The sequence below is a fragment of the Trichechus manatus genome, unplaced genomic scaffold, assembly GCF_000243295.1.
Source record: "Trichechus manatus latirostris isolate Lorelei unplaced genomic scaffold, TriManLat1.0 scaffold00087, whole genome shotgun sequence".
NCBI lineage: Eukaryota > Metazoa > Chordata > Mammalia > Sirenia > Trichechidae > Trichechus > Trichechus manatus.
Window position 1 is genome coordinate 662,368 of NW_004444023.1, and position 22,956 is coordinate 685,323.

Consider the following 22,956-nt stretch of genomic DNA (forward strand, 5'->3'; position numbering starts at 1 on the left):
TCCAACTCGGGCCCCCTTCCCCAGCTGAGTGCCCTCACAGCCAATCCCAAAGCTCGACTCTCTCCCCACCTACAAAACTCCCTCCCCCAGCCCCCATTCTTCTACTGCTTCCTCCAGCTCCCATTCCTCCCAACCCCCTCCCCCAAGCGATCTCCCCTGGCCCAACCCGTTCCTTGGCCCCTGCCTCTTCCCTCTCACCACCCAGTCCCGAACTCCCGCCCTGGCTCTCCGGCGCCCCCGTCCCCCGCCAGGCGTTCTCACCATCTCCCAGCGCTGCGGCTCCCTCGGCTACGCGAGTTTCCCCGACTCGTTCTTCTCTTGCCTCCCCTTCCGGGTTCCCGCCCCAACGCCCGCTGGGAATTGGAGTCTCGCATGGCCACGGACTACATCTCCCAGAAGGCAGCATGGGCCAAGCCTGGAGGTGGGGAAAGTTGCAGGAGAGGCCTGTTGAGGAAAAGAATGACTCTAACTCCCAGGAGGAAGGGGGGCACCCGCGAGGTGCGCTGGGAAATGTAGTCCAGCCTCCACCATTTTGGCCCGGGGTCCTTGGAAAGGGAGTTGAGAAAATTACGAAGGGGCGTTTGTATAGCGGAGAGTTGGGAAAAACAAGCTTATTGATTTACGTGTGCTGGTTAACATAATAATTAACAGCGCCTTGTGCTTTTCCAAACACGTTTCCTCCATTTTTTCCCCATGTTCCTCCTACTAAAACCAGTTGCCATATAGTGCACTCCAACTTATGAAGAACTTACCCCCGTGTGTCCGAGTAGAACTCTGCTTCATAGGGTTTTTTTAATTGTAAAAAATACGTATGACAAAACATTTGCCAATTCAACAATTTTTATATGTATAATTCAGTGATACTGATAAGGTTCTTCATGTTTTGCAACCTTTAGCACTATCCTTTTCCAAATTATACCACCAACATAAATAGAAATTCAATGCTCCCTAAGCCATGACCGCCCGTTTTCCCCTCCCATCCTTGGTAACCAGCAGTAAGCTTCTGTCTCTATGCATTTCCCTATTTCTTGTAAGCGGGATCTTTCACTCAGCATGTTTTCAAGGTTCGTGCACGCATGTATCAGGACTCAATTTCTCTTTATGGCTGAATAATATTCCATTGTACTGTGTATGTACATATACATGGAGCCGCGCTGGCACAGTGGTTAAGAACTCAGGCTGTTAACCAAAAGATCGGCAGTTCAAATCCACCAGCCCAACCACATTTTGTTTATCCATTCATCTACTGATGGACATTTAAGTTGTTTCCATGTTTTGGCTATTGTGAATAGTGCTGCAATGAACAATGGTGTACAGGTTTCTGTTTGCATTCCTGCTTTCAATTCTTTTGGAAATATATTTAGGTTTAGGATTGCTAGGTCATGTGGAAGTTCTAAGTTTAACTTTTTGAGGAACTGCCAAAATGTTTTCCACAGTGGCCGTACTATTTTTCATTTCCAACAGCAATGGATGAGGATTTCAATTTCTCCACATCCTTGCCAACACCTTTTCTTTTCTTTTTTTAAATCATAGCCATTCTTGTGGAGGTGAGGTGGTATCTGATTGTAGTTTTGATTTGCATCTCCATAGGTGGCATGAATGGTTAAGGCTAACCAAACGGTTGGCGGTTCGAACACACTCAGTGGCACTTGGAAGAAGGGCCTGCTGATCTACTTCTAAAAAGTCACAACCACTGACAACCCTATGGAGCACAGTTCTACTCTGACACACGTGGAGTTGCCATGAGTTAGAATCAACTCCATGGCAACTGGTTTCTTTTGACTAATGATGTTGAGCATTTTTCATGTGCTTGTTGGCCATTTGTCTATGGGGTTTTCAATAGCTGTTTTTCAGAAGTAGATCACCAGGCCCTTCTTCGGAGGTGCCCCTGGGTGGACTTGGACCTTCAGTGAGCAGCGGACTGCATTAACCATCTGCAACACCCAGAGATTCCTTCCTACCTACTTGTTGTTGTTAGATGCCATTGAGTAGCCTCCAAATCCTGGCAACCTTATCTATAACAGAAGGAAAAGGAAACGTTGTCTGGTCCTGTGCCATCTTAATGCATCCTACCTACTAAAAACCCCAAAACAAACCCCTTACCATCGGTTCCAACTCATAGCGACCCTACAGGACAGAGTAGAACTGCCCCATAGGGTTTCCAAGGCTGTAATCTTTCCGGAAGCAGATTACCACATCTTTCTCCTTCGGAGCGGCTGGTGGGTTCAAACTGCCATGTTTCAGTTTGCAGCCGAGGGCTTTACTCACTGAGCCACCAGGGCTCCTTCCCTACCTACTACCACCTCCCAATTTACAGACAAGAAAATTAAGTCTTAAGAGAGAAGAAACCCCCTGATATAGGTCATGATGTGCATTAGGAATCATAGTTACAAAGGAAGCTCCAAGAGGGCAAGGATCTTTGTGTATCTTGTTCAAACACCTAATGAAAAACAAACCCGTTGCCTTCCAGTGGATTCTGACTCATTGCTATCCTAGAGGCAGAGTAGAGCTGCCCCACAGAGTTTCCAAGGAGCAGCTGGTGGATTCAAACTCCAGACCTTTTGGTTAGCAGGCAAGCTCTTAACCACTGCACCACCAGGGCTCCTTTATGCACCTAGAACAGTGTAAATATGTGTGCTGAGTAAATATTTTTTGCATGCTAACTACTTATATGCCAGGCACCCTGCAAATAATCCTAGTAAGAATTATCTCCAATTTATGAAAGTTAAATCAGAAACAAGTTAAGCCTCTTGTCCGTGGCAACACAGCAAAAAAGTGATTTGAATCTAAATGTGTTAGACACCAGGGCCTCTACTCTTGACTAGGACGTTAGATTGCCTCCGTTTAAGAGATATTTTCCAGTCCGTTCTCCTCAAGGTCCGTGAGAACGAGCGTTCTAAAATGCAGAGGTTGCGCTACCAAGGAACATATCTTTTTGAGAGGAAGTGCTACTAAAGCCCAATTTAAACGCCTTCCTCTTTGAATCCTTTCCCAATTTATCGTTCTCTCCTTTAATGTAGCCCGTCTTACTGCATTCCCATTATCTGTGAGTCTGTCTCTCTGATTGCGCTAGGAAGATTATGGCTGTGTCGCCAGCGTCCAGCGCGCAGTGTTTGGCATACAGTAGACCCTCATTAGGTATGCACCAAACGGAAGGTTAGAAGCGGGACACTCAAGGGCCAGAAGGGAGGTTGGTGAGATCTCTCCTTCCTGAGAGTTGGCAGTTGGGGAGGCTCCGCCTCCTCCGAAGGCTCCAAGAGCCCGGGACCCTAGAAGTTTCCCGGGAGCGTGGTTAAGGCGGGGGCGAGGCGAGGGGCGTGGCCCACCGAAAACGCGGGCAGTGGAGTGAGCGCTGATTGGTCGGCACTTTGGCGCGCGCAGGGAAATGCCTTGTCTAGAGGCGCGAGGCCGGCGAGCGCTGTGAAAGAAGACAAGGCGCTTTCCCAGCCGCGCGTGCGCGCCGGGCCACTTGCACCCTGCCCTTTCCTCTCTCTTGGTGCGCCCTGCACACTTACCTTCGCAGGACCTGCTGGGGGCGTGGCCTGCGCATGAGGCGCGCGCTCCTCTCCTCCTGAGGCCTCGCACCCGGCCTCACGCCCAGGGCATTCGCACCCTCCTCAAGCCGGGCGAACGTGGAGGCCAGGGCGGCCCGGGGCTCGAGCACGCGGCCTGCTCCCTGGGACCAGCGCTGACGCCGCTGTCCGATCGGGCTCCCACGTGTGGGGCTGCTGTGAAGCCAGAAGGGGGGCCTCGCGCCATTTTGCACGTCCTGAGGCGGGTGCTGGAGGCAGAGGGGAATGGGGCGGGGAGACTCCCCTGGGCTCAAGGGGAGCCTGTGGTTTGCTCGGGAAAGGTAGCTTTGCGACCAAAGCCTTCCTCTGGGGCTTCCGGGGGACAGCAAGGCCGGCGTGCTTGGGGTGCAGGGTAGTGGGTGAGGAGGGCCAGGGCAGCAGGGCCAGAATTTGAGTTTGGGGTTGGTCTCGGCTTGGGGATCCAGGCTGAAGTCTGAGATATCGAAGGCCCTCTTTGAGTGTGTTGGGGCTCTGGGGTCTCAGAATTTGTGTCTGGGGAGAACTCTCCTTTTGGAGTCTGAAGGTATCGGTTTTAGTGATTGGAAGCTTTAGTGTTGGAATCTGGAGGTACGAATTTGGGCACCCGCAAATCTTAGTTATGCGTTCTGGAGGACCATTTTGAGGTCTGAGGTCAGCTTTGTGGGGATTGAGGCCTTAGTGTAGATTTGGGGTCTGGAATCTCTCTATAAAGTTTGGACTCTGAGATTTTGAGCCTAGGGTTATAGTTTGGGACTTTGAGGATTCCTTTTTAGGACCTAGAGTCCCCACGTTGAGTATGGGACTTCAATTTTAGGATCTGAAGTCTCAGTGTGATGCTCACACGTGTGATCTCAGTTTTAGGGTTGGAGTCACAATTAGAAGGTCTGCAGTGATGGTTTTTGGGTCTAGAGGTCTTTAGGCTCTGAGGGTAATTTTAGGAACTGAGGTTTGTTTGAGGACGCCTGAATTTCTTACTTTAGGATCTGAGTTCTCAGTGTTAAGTTTTGTGGACTGTGATCCTGATAGTAGGATTGTGGTCATCTTTGGGGATCAGAAATAGACAGTTTGGGAGTCTAAGGTATCTCGGTATTAGAGTTTAGGGCTTTTAAGTTCAGGCAGTGTCGTTCTGGGGCTCAGTGCTTCACTTTTAAAGTCATAGTTCTAGTGTCTTTACATCACAATTTGGGGTCTCAAGCCATAGTTTTTCAGTCTGGTGGTTTCCATTTCAGGGTCTGGCATCTATTAGGATCTAAGTTCGAAAGTCAAAGTCTGGGAATTTGTTGATTTTAGTTTTAGACCCAGATTATGATTTGGGGGCCCAAATTTACAATTGGGATCTGGGAACTTCAGTTTAGGGTTTTGGGGTTTTAGTTTGGGTCTCTGGGCCTGTATTTGTGGGAGCTGGGAACTCTATTTTGAGATCTCTGGAGGCTCAAAGGAGCACCATCGGGAAAATGAAGGGTGCTCATCACACTGCCCTGGAATCCCAGAAGTTACTAATAATTCTTTTTCCCTCTTTGCAGATGTGGGATTCCAGCGGAGACTTGTGTTCCCCTGAATGGCCCACGGCTAGTTCCCTGGGTCCCAGTGACAGGTATGGGCTCCCCCCATCTCTTTTACAGCTCCAGCCACTCTGTTTACTTATATGATATCCTTTACAACAACCCCATGAGGAAGTAAGTGCAAGTATTATTCCTGTTTTCCAGATGAGCGAATTCTGAGGGAGTTGGCAGGCTTTGACATTCTGAGTTTCTTAAATACTTTTCCTTCTTTTACTCATTCATTGTTTTCTTCATCAAGCACCTACTCAGTGTCAGAATCATTCTTTTTTTTTTTAATTTTATTTTATTGTGGTGAAAATAGGAGCCCTGGTAGCTCAGCGGTTAAGTACTCAGCTGCTAACCAAAAGGTCAGCAGTTTGAACCCCAGCCATTCCATGGGAGAAAGATGTTGCAATCTGCTTCCGTAAGGATTTACAGCCTTGGAAACCCTGTGGGGCAGTTCTGCTCTGTCCTTTAGGGAATGCTGTGAGTCAGAATCGACTTGACGGCAATGGGTTTGGTTTTTTGGGTTTGTGGTGAAAATATCTGTAATAAAACATATGCCAACTCAACAATTTCTACATGTACAATCCAGTGACATTGATTACGTTGTTCAAGTTGTGCAACCATTCTTGCTTTTTCCGAATCATTCCGTCACCATTAACATAAATTCACTGCCACCTAAGCAAAAATTTCCCCTTTCCCCCTCCCTCTCCCACTCCTGGTAGCCACTAATAATCTTTAGTTTTTATATATTTGCTTATTTCATATAAGTGAGCTTATACAGTATTTGTCCTTTTGCAACTGACTTATTTCATTCAGCATGATAGTTTCAAGGTTCATCCATGTAGTGGCATGCATCAGGACTTCATTTCTCTTTATGGCTGAGTTGTATTCGTATGTACCACATTTTTCCTTCACTTTTTAACTCAAAAGTTCAGCATCTACTTTGTTCAGGTTCTCTACTTGGGTACTGAGCTTAGAAGGAGCGCCATGGCGAAATCAAAGAGTGCCTGTCTCGCTGCCCAGTCCTCCTGGAATCCCAGAGGTCACCAACAGTTCATTCTCCGTTTTCCCCCTTTCTAGATATGGGGTCATTGTATTAGTGAAGACTCTTAGTTGCAATGAACAGAAACTTAAACAGGCTTGTGCATAAAAGGGGACTTATTGGATCCTGTAAATAAAAAATTCAGGGGCGTCAGGCTCTGCAGGTTCCAGGGTGCGGGTTAAATGATGGTGCCACGAATCTGCCTCTCTTGGCTTGCTTGTGTCTGTTTGCTTCCCTCTCAAGCAGGCTCGTGCTTTGTAAGGGCAAGATGGCTCCCAGCAGCTCCCGCTCCACAGCCTGCCGGCAGAGAGAGCCTCTTTCCAGGATTGTCTCTGATTGGCCAAACCTGGGTTATAACCACAACCCTGAACCAATGACTGTGATTCTTATTGGCTGAGCCTTGGTTCTGTGCACTGAAGGGGAAGGGCAGGACGGGAAAAGCCTCCGAGCCACATGGACTGAGAGTGGCTGAGAGGTGGTTCCCCACAAGAAAAATGGAAGTGCTATTACCAGAAGAAGGAGTCTGTGTGTGGTGCGAACAGTTAAGCCCTTGGCTGCTAACTGAAAAGTGGATGGTTGGAACCCACGCAGAAGCCCCTCAGAAGAAAGGCCTGGCAATCTGCCTTCAAAAGGTCACAGCCATGAAAACCCTATGGAGCACAGTTCTCCTCTAACACGTGGAGTAGCCATGGGTTGGAGTGGACTCAACAGGAGTTGTTTTTATTTTTACCAGAAAAGGTGGGACTGGATGTTGGTCAAGCAAAACAACAGTTATCAACCATAGTCACTGAGTACAATACCTTCACCCCATTTTCCAGCATCCCTTACCCCTAAATCATTCTGACAAATGACAGTTTACCCTCTGTCTTAGCTACCATTTAATGAGCACCCTTTATGTACCAGGTACTTTGCTAAACACCTTCCAGACGAGATGAAAATCTCCCTAGCCATCTCCATTTTATACATAAGGGAAAAACAGGCTTAGAACAATGAAGGCACTTACCCAAAGTCACACAGTAAGTGGCAGAGCTGGGATTCAAACCTAGGTCTCTCTGCTTCAAAAGCTGGAGCTTATAACCATTAGATTGCCTCTTGGGTCAGCCCCTGCTTTGTCCCACTTTGAGGCAGCTCTTAAGTTCTTGCAGATGTCGAAGCAAATTTGAGGCTGGGCCTTGATTTTCCTATCTCTTATATGAGCAGTTTGCACTGGCTCTTGGTGAAAGCTCTTTCCAGCTCCAGTAGGATAAAAGAACTAGGGGATGTTTAAGTTGACTAGCTGAAAGAAGAGGAAACTTAGTCTCCTACTTAGTCTGAATAACTTAGAATTAGTGATTTGCCATTTTCAAAAGGCTGAGAGGCTATCGCAGGACTGAAAGAGCATTCATTAAGTCAACATTTTTTTTTTTGCTGAACACCTACTTAGTTCCAGACACTGTTCTAGGAGCTAGGCCACAGGGCTGCTAAGAGTCGCAATCGACTCACACAACAGTTTTGATTTAGGCTACGTTAAGACTTTCAGGGGCCCTAGGCCTTTTTAACTTCATGGACTTTTTTGTCCATAAAATATTAAAAATTATAGTTCACAGCTGCGTTGGTATAAAGACAAATAATCCTACATTCATTTTTTTTTCTTCTGGTTTTAAAAGAAATTAGAACATTCTCATGAGCTCCTAAAAGTATCTTGAGCCGTAGACACTGTGCCTACCATGCCTCGTCGATGAATGAATCCAGGATATAGCAATAAATAAAAACAAATATTCCTGCCTTCATGCAGTTCGTATTTATGCTAAACAAATTAACAAAGATTTCAGATGTGACAGAATGGCTGATGGGAATGCTTTTAGATTGAGAGATCGGAAAAGGTCTCCCCAAGGAGTTACATTTAAGCTGAATGCTGAATGACAAAGAAGAAACCAGCCTTGCAAAAATCAGGGCAAAAGAACATTCCAGGCAGAGGGAATAGTAAAGGCCCTAATGCCGAAATAAACCTGGCATTTGAGAGGAACAGAAAAAGAGAGGACCATGTGGCTGGAGCCAGCTTGTTCCTTGCAGACCTACAGGACAGTTGGGATTCATATGTGAAAATGTTACAAAATGTGAGGAAAGAACTTTTTTAAAACCAGAGCTATCCAACAACGAAAGGGGCAATCTTGAGAGGGAGTGCCTGGCTCCTGGGGGTCTGTTTTGTAATCCCTAGTCACCTTTTTTAAGGAGCCCTGGTGGTGCAGTGGTTAAGTGCTCAGCTGCTAGCTGAAAGGTTGGTGGTTGGAACCCACCAGCTGCTCTGTGGAAGAAAGATATGGCAGTCAGCTTCCATAAAGGTTATTGTTGTTAGGTGCCGTCGAGTCGGTTCCAACTCATAGTGACCCTATGTACAACAGAACGAGACACTGCCCAGTCCTGCACCATCTTCACAATCGTTGTTATGTTTGAGCCCATTGTTGCAGGCACTGTGTCAGTCCATCTTGTCTAGGGTCTTCCTCTTTTTCACTGACCCTCTACCTTACCAAGCATGATGTCCTTCTCCAGGGACTGGTCCCTCCTGATAACATGTCCAAAGTACGTGAGATGAAGTCTCACTATCCTCGCTTCCAAGGAGCATGCTGGCTGTACTTCTGCCAATACAGACTTTTCCTTCTTCTGGCTGTCCATGGTACATTCAATATTCTTTGCCAGCACCATAATTCAAAGGCATCATTTCTTCTTGGTCTTTCTTGTTAATTGCCCAGCTTTTGCATGCATATGATGCAATTGAAAATATGGCTTGGGTCAGGCGTACCTTAGTCCTCAAAGTGACATCTTCACTTTTTAATATTTTAAAAAGTTCTTTTGCAGCAGATTTGCCCAATGGAGTATGTCGTTTGATTTCCTAATTGCTGCTTCAATGGGTGTGCACTGATTGTGGATCCAAGTAAAATGAACTCCTCGACTACATCAATCTTTTCTCCATTTATCTTGATGTTGCTTCCTGGTCCAGTTGTGAGGATTTTTGTTTTCTTTATGTTGAGGTGTAATCCATATTGAAGGCTGTAGTCTTTGATTTTTATCAGTGCTTCAAGTCCTCCTCACTTTCAGCAAGCAAGGTTGTCTCATCTGCATGTCGCAAGTTGTTAATGAATCTTCCACCAATTCTGATGCCACATTCTTCTTCATATAGTCCAATTTTCTGGATTATTTTGCTCAGCATACAAATTGAATAAGTATGGTGAAAGGTTACAACCCTGACACACACTTTTCTTGATTTCAAACCATGCGATATCCTCTTGCTCTGTTGTAAAGATTACAGCCTTGGAAACCCTATGGAGCAGTTCTACTGTGTCCTGTAGAGTCGCTATGAGTTGGAATCAATTTGATGATAAAGAATTTTTTGGGTTATTCACATAGGAGCCCTGGGGGCGCAACAGGTAAGGGCTCAGCTGCTAATCGAATGGTTGAAAAGTTGGCAATTCAAACCGACCCAGTGGCTCCATGGGAGAAAGACCTGGTGATCTGTTTCTGTAAAGATTACAGCCTAGAAAACTCTATGAGATGGTTCTGTTCTGTAGCGTGGGGTCGCTATGAGTAGAGATGGACTTAACAACACTTAATAGCAGCAGTCAACCTTTTGGTCCCTTCAGATTTTTTCCCCCTTTCCTGGAACTTCCTTGTTTGCATAGAAACGTCTTCTGGTGCTTCGCAAAACCCAGAGTGAATACCTGGGGGTAACAGTTGATATTGAACCCTCTATTTTCTCAGACATGGTGAAATAGCAGCTTGAACTTAAACAGACCAGGATTTTCTTTCTTGCTTTCTATGTTATTTCTCTCTGAGGTTCTAGGGACCTCTCCAGAACAGAAGGAAAGTGGTGTGCAAAAAATAAATATCAGGGCCGGACAGGACTTTCGAGGTCAGCCTACGCAACTTTTCTTCAATAATAGAACCCCAACACCCCTGCCCCTCAAAGTTACGGTTTCTACCAGGAGGGTAAAAACCCAAATCCATTGGCATCGAGTCGATTCCGGCTCATAGCAACACTATAGGATAGAGTAGAACTGCCCCGTAGAGTTTCCAAAGCTGTAAATCATTACAGGAGCAGACTGCCACATCTTTCTCCCAAGGAGCAACTGATGGTTCCAACCACGGAGCTTTCAGTGTTAGCAGCCAACACTTAACCATTGCGTCACCAGGGCTCCTTACCAGAAGGGTATTGGAGACCAACTAGCGAATTTTTTTTTTTTATTCCTTTATTCAGTTGACTAATATATGTGGTCTCATAGTGGAATTTTATTTTATAGTGCTTTAGATGAAAAGTTACAGCTCAATTTAGTTTCTCATTTAAAAATTCATACACATATTGTTTTGTGACATTGGTTGCAATCCCCACAATGTGACAGCACTCTCCCCCTTTCCACTCCAGGTTCCCTGTGTCCATTCGCCCAGTTCTTGTCCCTTCCTGCTTTCTCCTCTTGCTTCTGGATAGGAGATGCCCATTTGGTCTTGTATATTTGACGGAACTAAGAAGCACATTCCTCACGTGTGTTATTGTTTGATTTATAGGCCTATCTAATTTTTGTATGAAAAGTAGGCTTTGGTAGTGGTTTAAGTTCTAAGTTAGCAGAGTGTCCAGGGGCAATAATCTCCAGGGTTCCTCCAGTCTCTGTCAGACTAGTAAGTCTGGCCTTTTTTTTTTGTGAATTTGTTTTGTTCCACATTTTTCTCCTGCTCTGTCCAAGACTCTCTGTTGTGATCCCTGTCAGAGCAGTTGGTGGTGGTAGCCAGGCACCATCTAGTTCTTCTGGGCTCAGGCTTGGGGAGGCTGTGGTTCATGTGGTCTTTTAGTTCCTTGTGTCTTTGGTTTTCTTCATTCTTCTTTGCTCCGGATGGGATGGGACCAAGAGATGCATCTTAGATGGCCACTTGCAAGCTTTTAAGGCCCCGGACACTGCTCACCAAAGTAAAATGTAGAACATTTTCTTTATGAATTATGTTATGCCAATTGACCTAGATGCCCCCCAAGACTATGGTTCCCAGCCCTCAGCCCCAATAACTTGGTCCTTCAAGGAGTCTGGCTGTGTCTAGGAAACCTCTATAACTTTGCCTTGGTCAAGTGTCAAGTTGTGCTGCCTTCCCCCATCTTGTGTGTTGTCTTTTCCCCACCAAAGTTGACACTTGTCTACTATCTAGTTAGTGATTTCCCCTCGCCAACCGTCTCTATCCTCATAACCATCAAAGAATGTTTTTTTCTGTGTAAACCTTTTCTTGAGTTCTTATAATAGTGGTCTCATACAATTTGTCTTTTTGTGAATGACTTATTTCAGTCAGCATAATGCCCTCCAGATTCATCATTATTCTTTATCATTTCATGGTGTATAGGTAGTATAATTTGTTTATCCATTTGTCTGTTGATGGGCACTTAGGTTGTTTCCATCTTTTTGCTATGGTGAATAGTGCTGCAGTGAACATGGGTGTGCATATGTCTATTCGTGTGACGGCTCTTATTTCTCTAGGGTATATTCCTAGGAGTGGGATTGCTGGATCATATGCTATTTCTATTTCTAACTTTTTAAGGAGGCGCCATACTGTTTTCCATAGTGGTTTAACCATTGTACATTTCTACCAGCAGTGCATAAGAGTTCCAGTCTACCCGCAACCTCTACAACATTTGTTATTTTCTGTTTTTTTTTATTAGTGCCAGTAATGTCAGGGTGAGATGATATTTCATTGTACTTTTGATTTTCATTTCTCTAATGGCTAATTATCGGGAGCGTTTCCTCATGTGTCTGTTAGCTACCTGAATGTCTTCTTTGATGAAGTGTCTGTTCATATCCTTTGCCAGTTTTTTTTTTTTTTTTAACGAAGAGAAATTTATTTCCTCACAGTCAAAGTAGGCTAAAAGTCCAAATTCAGGGCGTCAGTTCCAGGGGAAGGCTTTTTCTCTCTGTCAGCCTTCTTCTCATCGGTGTTCCCCTGGACTAGGAGCTTCTCGGCGCAGGGCCCAAGGACGCGCTCTGCTCCTGGCACTGCTTTCTTGATGGTATGAAGTCCCCCTGTCTGTCTGCTCACTTCTGTCTTTTATATCTCAAGAGATTGCCTCAGGACACAATCCAGTCTTGTAGATCCAGTCCTGCCTTACTAACACAACTGCCACCCATCCGCGCTCATTAACATCATCGAGGCAGGTTTACAACATACCGGAAAATCACACAGTGCCAGGAATCATGGCCTAGCCACATTGATACGCACATTTTTTGGGGAACATAATGCAAACCATGACATTCCACCCTTTGGTCCCCAAAAAATCACATCTTTGCAACATAGAAAACATATTCACCCTATCATATCATAGCAAAAGTCTTAACTCCAAGTCCAAAATCCAAAAATTCCTCTTCATCTGTGAAATCTAGAATACAAGTTGTCTGCTTCTAAAGGTACCATGGCAGAACAGGCACAAGCTATACATTTCCATTACAAATGGGAGAAATTGCAGGGAAAGAAGGCATAACAGGCAAGCAAGTTAGCAGAACACATTACATTAGCCCTCAAGGCTTTGAAAATAATCCTCTGTTCTCTGAGACAATTTACACAATAGACCTGCCCTCCAGACTCTAGGTATTGGCCACAGTCTCTGGATTTTGAGTGGAGGCCCGTCGGCCCTGGGCTTCAGCTCCACCTTCCAGGCCCGCTGGGTCAGCAACTCTGCTCCCTTGGCTTTAGGCGCACCATTCTCCTAGTCCATCGGAGCAACAACTCCACCCTTAGAAAAACCAGAGGCCATGGCTCCACCCTTTGAAACCCCTGAGGTCATGGCCATACCTTCTGAGACTGAAGCAGCTCGGCTTCTTGTGTCCCTTGTCTCTTCAGCTTCTGCTTCCTATGGCCTTACGCCCGCGTCTGCCCTGCTGGGGCAACTGTTCCAAAGCTCAGTAGCTCCACCGTAAGTGCCTGGAGGCACCGCACTTGGCCAGGAAGCCTTCTGCGCACAGACACTCAGCTCTCTCGCTCCTTGAGTCGGCAAGCCTAGATCCACCCATAAGTGCCCAGAGGCACCCCACTACGCCAGGAAGCCTCCTGCACACAGACACTCAGCTCTCTCGCTCTGTGGGTCGGCTCCAGCACGGTCTTTTACCCGTCTTCTGGTTCTGCTGCTGTTGGTTCTCTGCTGCTGCTGCTTCTCTGCTGTTGTAAGCTCTCTGCTGCTGGTCCTCTGTCACTGCCGCACGTCTATCTATTCACAGTTTTAAAACCGCTTCCACATTTTAGGTATCTGTTAGAGCAGCACCCCACTCTCTCGGTACCAAATTCTGTCTTAGTTATCTAGTGCTGCCATAGCAGAAATACCACAAGTCGACGGTTTTAACGAAGAGAAATTTATTTCCTCACAGTCAAAGTAGGCTAAAAGTCCAAATTCAGGGTGTCAGCTCCAGGGGAAGGCTTTTTCTTTCTGTCGGCCTTCTTCTCTTTGGTGCTCCCCTGGACTAGGAGCTTCTCGGTGCAGGGACCCCAGTCCAAAGGACGCGCTCTGCTCCTGGCACTGCTTTCTTGATGGTATGAGGTCCCCCCTGCCAGTTTTTTTTTAATGGATTGTTTTTTTGTTGTTGAGGTGTTGAAGTATTTTGTGGATTTTAGAAATTAGACCCTTGTTGGATATGTTGTAGCCAAAGTTTTTTTCCCAGTCTGTAGGTTCTCTTTTTACTCTTTTGGTGAAGTCTTTTGATGAGCATAAGTGTTTAATTTTTAGGAGCACCCAGTTATCTAGTTTCTCTTCTGGTGTTTGTGCATTGTTAGTTATGGTTTTTATTCTATTTATGCCATGTATTAAGGCCCCTATCATTGTCCTATTTTTTCTTCCATGATCTTTACTGTTTTAGGTTTTATATTTAGATCTTTGATCCATTTTGAGTTAGTTTTTGTGTATGGTGTGAGGTATGGATCCTGTTTCATTTTTTTACAGATGAACATCCAGTTATGCCGGCATCATTTGTTAAAGAGACTGTCTTTTCCGCCGTTAATGGATGTTAGCCCTTTGTCAAATATCCACTGCCCATAGATGGATGGATTTATGTCTGGGTTCTCAGTTCTGTTCTATTGGTTTATGCGTCTATTGTTGTACCAGTATCAGGCTGTTTTGACTATGGTGGCTGTATAATAGGTTCAAAGATCAGGTAGTGTGAGGCCGCCCACTTTGTTCTTCTTCAGTAATGCTTTACTTAACTGAGGCCTCTTCCCTTTCCATACAAAGCTGGTGATTTGTTTCTCCATATCGTTAAAGAATGCTCTTGGGATGTGGAACAGGATTGCATTGTATCTGTAGGTCACTTTGGGTAATACCGACATTTACACAGTGTTGAGTGTTCCTATCCATGAGGGTGGTATGTTCTTCCATTTACATAGGTCTCTTTTGGTTCCTTACAGTAGTGTTTTGTAGTTTTCTTTGTATAGGTCTTTCACATCCCTAGTTAGATTTATTCCTAAGTATTTTATCTTCTTGGAGGCTATTGTAAATACTGTTGATTTGCTGATTTCCTTCTTGAAGTTCTCTTTGTTGGTGTAGAGGAATCCAACTGATTTTTGTATGTTAGTCTTGTATCCTGATATTTTGCTGAAATCTTCTATTAGTTCCAGTACCTTTCTTGTGGATTCTTTGGGTTTTTCTATGTATAGGATCATACCATCTGTGAATAGGGATAGTTTTACCTCTTCTTTACCAATTGGATGCCCTTAGTTTCTTTTTCTTGCCTTATTGTTCTAGGATTTCCAGCACATGTTGAATAAGAGTGACGATAAAGGACATCCTTGTCTGATTCTCGTTCTCAAGGGGAATTCTCATAGTGGCTTTGAGGGGGTGATCTAATGATGCCATCCCCTGCATAAAGCCCTTTAATGGCTTCCCATTGATCTTAGAATAAAGGCAAAGCTCTCTGTACTACAGGCCTACAAGGCCCTGTCTCACCTGGCCCCTCTCTCCTGCAGCCTCATCAAACCCCACAGGTCTCCTTGCATTCTGTGTTCCAGACATTCCAGCTTTATTTCCTTCCTTTGAATTCTCCATGTTCCTTCCTGCCACAGGGCCTTTGCACATGTTACCCCTATCTAGAATGTCACCTTTTCCCCTCTTCACCTGTATACTTCCGCTCATCTTTCGGACCAGATTCTGAACAGGTTTACTGTCTCAAGGAAGACCTCACTCATAAGGTCAAATCCCCTTATTACAAGCTTTCCTAACACCAAGCCCCACCTCTCCTTTGTCCTAGTCAGGGCCAGCTTCACAGGCGTGCCACCTGTGCAGTCACACAGGGCCCTGCACTTAGAAGGACCTGATGCTTGGTTTAATGCTTTGCTGTGGCCATCTAGAAATTCTTAGTTTTTAAACAAGGGGCCTCACATTTTCATTTACACTGGACTTCGCAAATTATGTAGCCCGTTCTGGTCCAAGTTGCCATTTTTTGTTTGTGTGACAATTCAGTTAATGACTTTATTCCACCAGTCTAATGTGGGCTCTAGAAGAAGGGGCTGTATTTATTTTTGATAGTTTTACCCCTATCACCTCTTACAGTTCCTGGCACATATCAGGGGCTTAGTAAATAATTGCTGAGTTATTCTCTTAGGATAATAGTCTAAATAGTTGCCGGCGCGTAGTAAAACCAAAAAACCAAACCTGTTGCCATTGAGTTGATCTTGATTCACAGCAGCCCTATAGGGCAGGGTGGAACTGCCCCATAGGGTTTCCAAGTATATAATCTTTTCAGAAGCAGACTGCCACATCTTTCTCCTGTGGAGCAGCTGGTGGGTTTGAACTGCCGACTTTCCAGTTAGCAGCAGAGTGCTTGACCATTGCACTACCAGGGCTCCTTTGGCTGAATTACTCTTCTAATAGTCTTTTAGATTCTTTTAGGAATTTAGAGTTTAGGTGAGGAGGTAAGTGTGTTGCCCACACCGCACCTCATCTCCTCAGGGCGGGTGACTGAGTCTGACTCCTCTCTTTCCACGGTGTCCAGCATGGGGCCTGGCAAAGAGGAGGTGGCAGTTCCTGGCTGTGAGTCAGAACTCAACATATACCTGTGATCAAGTGAGTGTTTTGGCTGGGTTCTGCTGCAAGTGACACAAAGTGTTGGCGAGATTCACAGTAGAGGATAAAGGTAAAGGGGATTGGAGGGGCTTCTTGGGCAGGCGGCAGTTGAACTGGGCCCTGAAGGAAGGGGGTTGAGAATCAGTGGAGATGGTGGTGTTTGGGCATTCCCGATGGAGTAGCATGAAGAGTAGCTCTGGGGGCAAGACTCCAGAGTCTTTGTGTCTCCATATGTCAGAAGAGGCGTGGAGGGCTGTGTGTGCCTGGGTATATTATGAATTATGAATCCAGGGATTAGGTCCTGGAAGTTCAGCAGCTTCCCAGGAGTGAACTTCTTTCATGCCCATATTTACTAATTGAGCAAACCTGCAGTGAGCTCCCACAGTGTGCCAGATCTGTACTGGGTGCTAGGGGTACAGAGTTGCTTCCACCCAGCTGACAGCCTGGTGCAGGGAGCAGACACATGTGTGAGCACAGGGGCTGGGGCCCTTAGCTGAACTACCTTACCTGTCCTGGGGGGTTAAGTTTGGTTGATAAGAGAGAATCAAAGGAAGTAAATGATGAGACCAGAAGGGTCAGCAGACCCAGACCATGAAGGGCATTATAAGCTATGTTCAATTTTTATTTTAAGAAAGTAAAAAGAAGAGTCTTTTTTTGTTGTTGCTGTTTGTTTGTTTTGTGGTAAAATAAACAAAACCTATTGCCATCAAGTCGACTCGTAACGACCCTATAGGACAGTAGAACTGCCTCTGTAGGGTTTCCAAGGCTGTACTCTTTATGGAAGCAGACTGCCACATCTTTCTCCTGTGAAGTGGCCAACCTTTTCGTTGGCAGCCAACTGCTTAACCACTATGTCACCAGGGCTCCTTGGTAGAATATACGTGTGTTAGTTATCTCGTGCTGCTATAACAGAAATGCCACAAGTGGGTGGCTTTAACAAACAGAAATTTATTTTCTCAGAGTTTGGGAGGCTAGAAGTCTGAATTCAGGATGCCAGCCCTAGGGGAGGGCTTTCTCTCTGTGTCGGCTCGGAGGAAGGTCCTTGTCTGTTCTGAGCTTCTGCTCCTGGGTGATGTTCAAGTGGCTTGGCATGTGTCTTTCCAGCTCTGCTTTTTTGATTGCTTGTTTAATCTCTTTTATATCTCAAAAGAGATTGATTTAAGAGACACCCTACATTAATCCTGTCTCATTAAAATAATAAAGACAACCCATTCCCAAATGGGATTATAGATTATAACCCCAGGCATTGCAGTTAGGATTTACAACACATATTTTGGGGGGCACAATTCAATCCATAACAAAACACAACATAAAATTTGCCATTTTCATAAGCTTTGTTATTGTTAGTTGCTATTGAGTTGATTCCCACTCCTGGTGACCCCATGTGCAGAGCAGAAGTCTGCTCCATAGGGTTTTTAAGGTTGTAACTTTTTGGAAGCATATCGCCAGACCTGTCTTCCCTTCGGCAGGTTTGAACTGCTGACTTTCAGCTAGTAGACAAGTGCTTAACCATTTGCACCACCCAGGGACTCCCAAAATTTGCCATTTTAACCATTTTCACACTCACAATGTTGTGCAACCCATCACCCCAAACAGAAACTCTTTACTCATTAAGCATTAACTCCACACTCTTCCTCCCCCCAGCCCGTGGTAACTACTTTCCGTCTCTATGTGTTTCTCTGCTCTACATATTTCATACAAATGGGATCACACGCTATTTGTCCTTTTTGTGTTTTGCTTCTTTCTGTTGTTGTTGGGTGCTGTTGAGTGGATTCCGGCTCATAGTGACCCCATAGGACAGAGTAGCACTGCCCTGTAGGGTTTCATAGGCTGTAATCTTCAGAATCACCTCGACAGCAGTGGTTTTTAATCTTTACAAAAGCAGATTGCCAGGTGTTTTCTCTCACGGAGCAGCTTGTGGGTTCCAAATGCTGACCTTTCAGGTTAGCAGTCGAGTGCTTAACCACAGCACCACCAGGGCTTCTGTCACTCAGCAGTGTTTTCAGAGTTCATCCATGTTGTCGCATGTATGAGAACTTCATTCTAAAGAGTTCTTAAACTTGGTCCTTAACAAGGGGATGGCATTGAGAGGTTTGAAGCAAGGCAATGACGTGGTAAGATTTTCAGATGTGTGCTTTATAAGATCCCTGTGACTCTAGTGGAGACAGTGGGTTGGAGGAGGCCAGGTGGGAAGTGGGATACCTGTGAAGATGTCAGTACGTGGACTAGGGCAGGGACTGTAGAGATGAAGGGAAGGAGACAGAGGAGGAATGGACAAGATTTGGTGACTGATTGGACAAGGAGGTAAGGGAGATCAACCAGTCCAGATGACGCCTGGGACTCTGTCTTATGTACCTGGGGTGCCATCAACAAGGTGGGGAAAATGGAAATAAGAGGTTTGGCAGTCAGATGCTGAATTCAGTTTAGGATATCCTAACCCAGATTAAAGGAACCCTGGTGGCACAGTGATTAAGTGCTTGGCTGCTAACTGAAAGGTCAGCAGTATGAACCCACCAGCCAATCCACAGGAGAAAAACGTGGTAGTCTGCTTCCATAAACATTACAGCCTTGGAAACCCTATGGGACAGTTCGACTCTGTCCCTTAGGGTTTCTATGAGTCAGAATCAACTCAGTGGCAATGGGTTTGGTTTTTTGGGTTAATCCAAATTAGCTCTTGTCTCTAAACAGGAAGCAGAGGAAAAACCATACCAGTAAACTGCAAGAGCTGGCATTGCTGCTACCTGTGGCCCTGAAGACCAGAACCAAAAAGCTCACCAAGGTATGGAGTCTGTAGAAGAGGAGGCAGATTTGGGGAAGGAGAGAGGGGAGAGCTTAAATATCACTAAGCAGTTGAATCTCCCTGCCCTGGGCTGCCAAGACACAGACCCTTTCAGAGACATGGTGAAGTGGGAGTGTTTCTGCTCTGATCAGAATTTCTGGGAGTCTAGGATCCTGTGACTAGAAGTCTAGGGGATTCTTTTCTTGCAAAGGAGGCAGGGGGAACTGGGAGGGAAACATCAGGCAAGATGCCAGGTAAAGATCATAGCTTTGGGAGTCAAACAGCCATGGGTTTGAGCTCTCCAGCTCCACAACTACAGAACTTTGGGCAGTTTACTTGGCATAATTGGCCTTTCTGAGTAGTCAAATAAGGAAAATAACTCCTACTACCCAGAAATAGAAGGAGACCTGGTAGCGCAGTGGTTAAGCATCAGCTGCTAATTGAAAAGTTGGCAGTTCGAACTCACCCAGAGGCTCCTCAGGAGAAAGACCTGCTGATCTTCCTTCATAAAGATTAACCAGAAAGACCAAATCCATTGCCACCGAGTCGATTCCAACTCGTAACCACCCTGTACAACAGGGTAGAACTGCCCTATAGGGTTTCCAAGGCTGTAATCTTTACGGAAACAGACTACCACATCTTTCTCCCGTGGAGCAGCTGGTCGGTTCAAACTGCCTACCTTTTGGTTAGCAGCCAAGCGCTTAACCATTGCACCACCAGGGCTCCTTCTGTAAAGATGACAGCCAAGAAAACCCTATGGGGCAGTTTACTGTCACATGGGACAGCACTCAATAACAAGCACCCAGAGATGGGAGTCCCTGGGTGGTAGAAACAGTTAACACGCTTGGCTGCTAAACAAAAGGTTGGAAGTTCAAGTCCACCCACAGGCTCCTCAAAAGAAAGGCCTGGTGATCTATTTTTGAAAATTCAGCTATTGGAAACCCTATGAAGCACAATTCTACTCTGACACACATGGGCTCGCCATGAGTCAGAATCAACTCAACGGCAACTTGTTCTAACCTAGAGATATTGTGAGACCAGAATGGCATAATAGCTATGACAAGCCCACAACTTAGCATGCTGTGAATAAATTTCCATTTCCTGGCCATGCCCTTGTTTTGTAACCTGTTCTTATCATCTCCACAAGGTAGGAATAGATAAGGCTTCTCTGTGTATTCCCTGTGGCTGCTCAGTTAATGTATGTAGTGTTGAGCTAAAACCTTGCTCCCAGTGGGATGACTTAATATGAGACTCAAATCTTGAAGCTTGGTGTCTGGTCAGTCATAGATGTTTTCTTGCTCTGTTTTCTCTCATTCATTCATTTGTTTGCTCATTCATTCATTCATTCATAGCCATTTATAGGAAGAAAGTTGGGTGCCAGAAGCTTGTCTTCAACAAGGGGAAGCAACCCCGTGGAGCACAGTTCTACTCTGACACACATAGGGTTGCCGTGAGTCGAGGTCAACCCGACAGCAACGGGTTAATTGGTCTCTTTTCTTTTTTTTTTAAATAATATTTTATTGTGTTTTTGGTAAAGGTTTACACAGCAGTTCAGGTTCCTCTTCAGCAGTTCTTACACAAGTTGTTCAGTGACATTGGTTACAGTCTTCACAGTGCATGAACATTCTCATTATTTCTGTTCTGGTTGTTCCATTTAGTTAGTTGGCGTTAATGATCCTTCTTCTTCCCTCACTTCATCTTCTCTTAAATTCAGCCCTGGACCCCCTGCTCTATATGCAACTTGCATCCCAATTCCCACCTGTCTTAGTTATCTAGTGCTGCTATAACAGAAATACCGCAAGTGGGTGGCTTTAACAAACAGATTTATTTTCTCACAGTTTAGGAGGCTAGAAGTCCAAACTCAGGGCGCCGGCTCTAGGGGAAGGCTTTCTCTGTCAGCTCTGGAAGAAGGTCCTTGTCTCGTCTGAGCTTCTGCTCCTGGGTGATCTTCATGTGTCTTGGCATCTCTCTTCCCCCATCTCTGCTTGCTAGCTTGCTTGTTTAATCTCTTTATATCTCAAAAGAGATTGACTCAAGACACACCCTAGATTAATCCTGCCTCATTAACATAACAGAAAACTTGTTCCTAAATGGGATTATAACCACAGGCTTAGAGGTTAGGATTTACATATTTTGGAGGACACAATTCAATCCATAACACCACCCCCACTTGACCAGTCACTGCCCAAAGTGCGTCATCCCAACCTGCCCCAGGCTGTGTGACGTACTCAGTCTAGTGCTTCCCCATGTTTGAGACTTGGGGTTCAGCTTAGACTCAAGGATCCTCCCTCACCACCCTGGCTGGTTACGTACCCCCCTGCCATGTGATCGTATAGCTTCTTCTCTCTCTATCAGTTGTTGTTAATTGCGATCAGGTTGGCTTGAGTTGTGGCCGCCTCATGTCCAACAGAACAAAACATTGTTGGGTCCTCTACCATGTTCACGATCGTTAGTATGCTTGAGTCCGTTATTGCAGTCACGGAGGGCTGGAAGATGAGCCCCCTAGAGCGGAAGTCACTCAAAATACCCTCTATGAAACAGTACTCTGTTGTGATCCGTGCGGTTTTCATTGGCTAATTTTTGTGAGTAGATCACCAAGCCTTTCTTCCACTTCTGTCTTAGTCTGGAAGCTCCGTTGAAACCTGTCCACCATAGGTGACCATGCTGGTATTTGAAATACTGTTGGCATAGCTTCCAGCATCACAGCAACATGCAAGCCACCACAGTGTGACAAAGTCACGGACGGGTGGTGGCTGACCATCAAACCCCTCAGCGTATCATTGTGATTATTCCCTTGTCACCGACCCCATTTAGATGGAGCGTTATGTGAGGACAAGGACCTTAATGGGTAAATCTCTCTATCCCTGTGCCCAGGCCCATTGTAGTGCAGATAACAATAACAACGAGAGCCCCACTGATGGAGAGTTCTGGGTGTCAGAGCCTCCGTGCTAAGCATTCCATATACATTTTTCTCATTTAATCCTCACCATAAGCCTTGTGAGGTGTGTATGGTTAGACTTGCTTTTAGGTGCAGGAAATTGAAAGCCAAAACCAAACCTGCTGCCATGAGGTCTGTTGCGACTTATGGAGACCCCATGTGTTACAGAGTAGGACAGCTCCATGGGAGAAAGATGTGGCAGTCTGCTTCCATAAAGATTACAGCCTTGGAAACCCTATGGGGCCATTGTACCCTGTCCTATAAGGTCACTATGAGTTGGAATCAACTTGATGGTAATGGCAATTGGTTTTAGGGTTTTTTGGGTCTTGAAATCTGGGATGATGCCTGATTGTTTTCTGCATAAAACCTTGACACTCGTACTAATAAGTAACATTTACATATTACTTCACAGTTTACAAGGAGCCCTGGTGGCCTAGTGGTTCAGAACTACAGCTGCTAACCAAAAGGTTGGCAGTTTGAATCCACAAGCTGCTCTTGAAAACTCTGTGGGGCAGTTCTGCTCTGTCCTATAGAGTCACTTTGAGTTGGAATTGACTCGATGGCAGTGGGTTTGGTTTTGGGTTTTTTTCCACACTTTATAAAGCCTTCAGTTCAGTGAGTGCCTGGTACTGGAGATAATAATTAAAAAGATGCTGTCTGCTCCTGAGAAACCATGGTCTAGTTCTACATCTCTCATTTCATCCCCTGAGAGCCTGGTGAAGGTGGGCTCATTCAGTCGCTGACTAATTGTGTATTAGACAGCTAACGTATCAAGTTCTGGGCTGGGTGATTTCATATACACTTACTTATTGAGTCCTAGTGATAATCTGGGTCCCTACACAAATGGTTTGCTCAAACAGTTTGCACTCAGCTGCTAATCTGAAGGTTGATGCTTCCAACTGTTGATGCCTCCCAGCAGTGCCATGGAAGAAAGGCCTGGCAATCTCCTTCCATAAAGATTACAGCTGGGAAAACCCTACGGAGCAGTTCTACTCTGTAATACATGGGTCTCCATGAGTCGGAATTGACTTGATGGCAATGGGTCGGTTTGTTT

At 45.5% G+C, this 22,956-nt stretch overlaps 1 protein-coding gene across 1 annotated transcript in view; it reads left to right on the forward strand.

Moving 5' to 3' along the window:
- Window positions 1-372: 372 nt before the first annotated feature.
- MEIOSIN (meiosis initiator) overlaps window positions 373-22,956 on the forward strand; it is a 38,726-nt gene continuing 16,142 nt past the window's right edge. Inside the window, exons 1-3 of the mRNA XM_023736188.1 lie at window positions 373-498; window positions 3,524-3,853; window positions 18,857-18,964. Of these exons, the coding sequence (XP_023591956.1) occupies window positions 373-498; window positions 3,524-3,853; window positions 18,857-18,964 (564 nt within the window). The remainder of the gene's footprint in view (window positions 499-3,523; window positions 3,854-18,856; window positions 18,965-22,956) is intronic.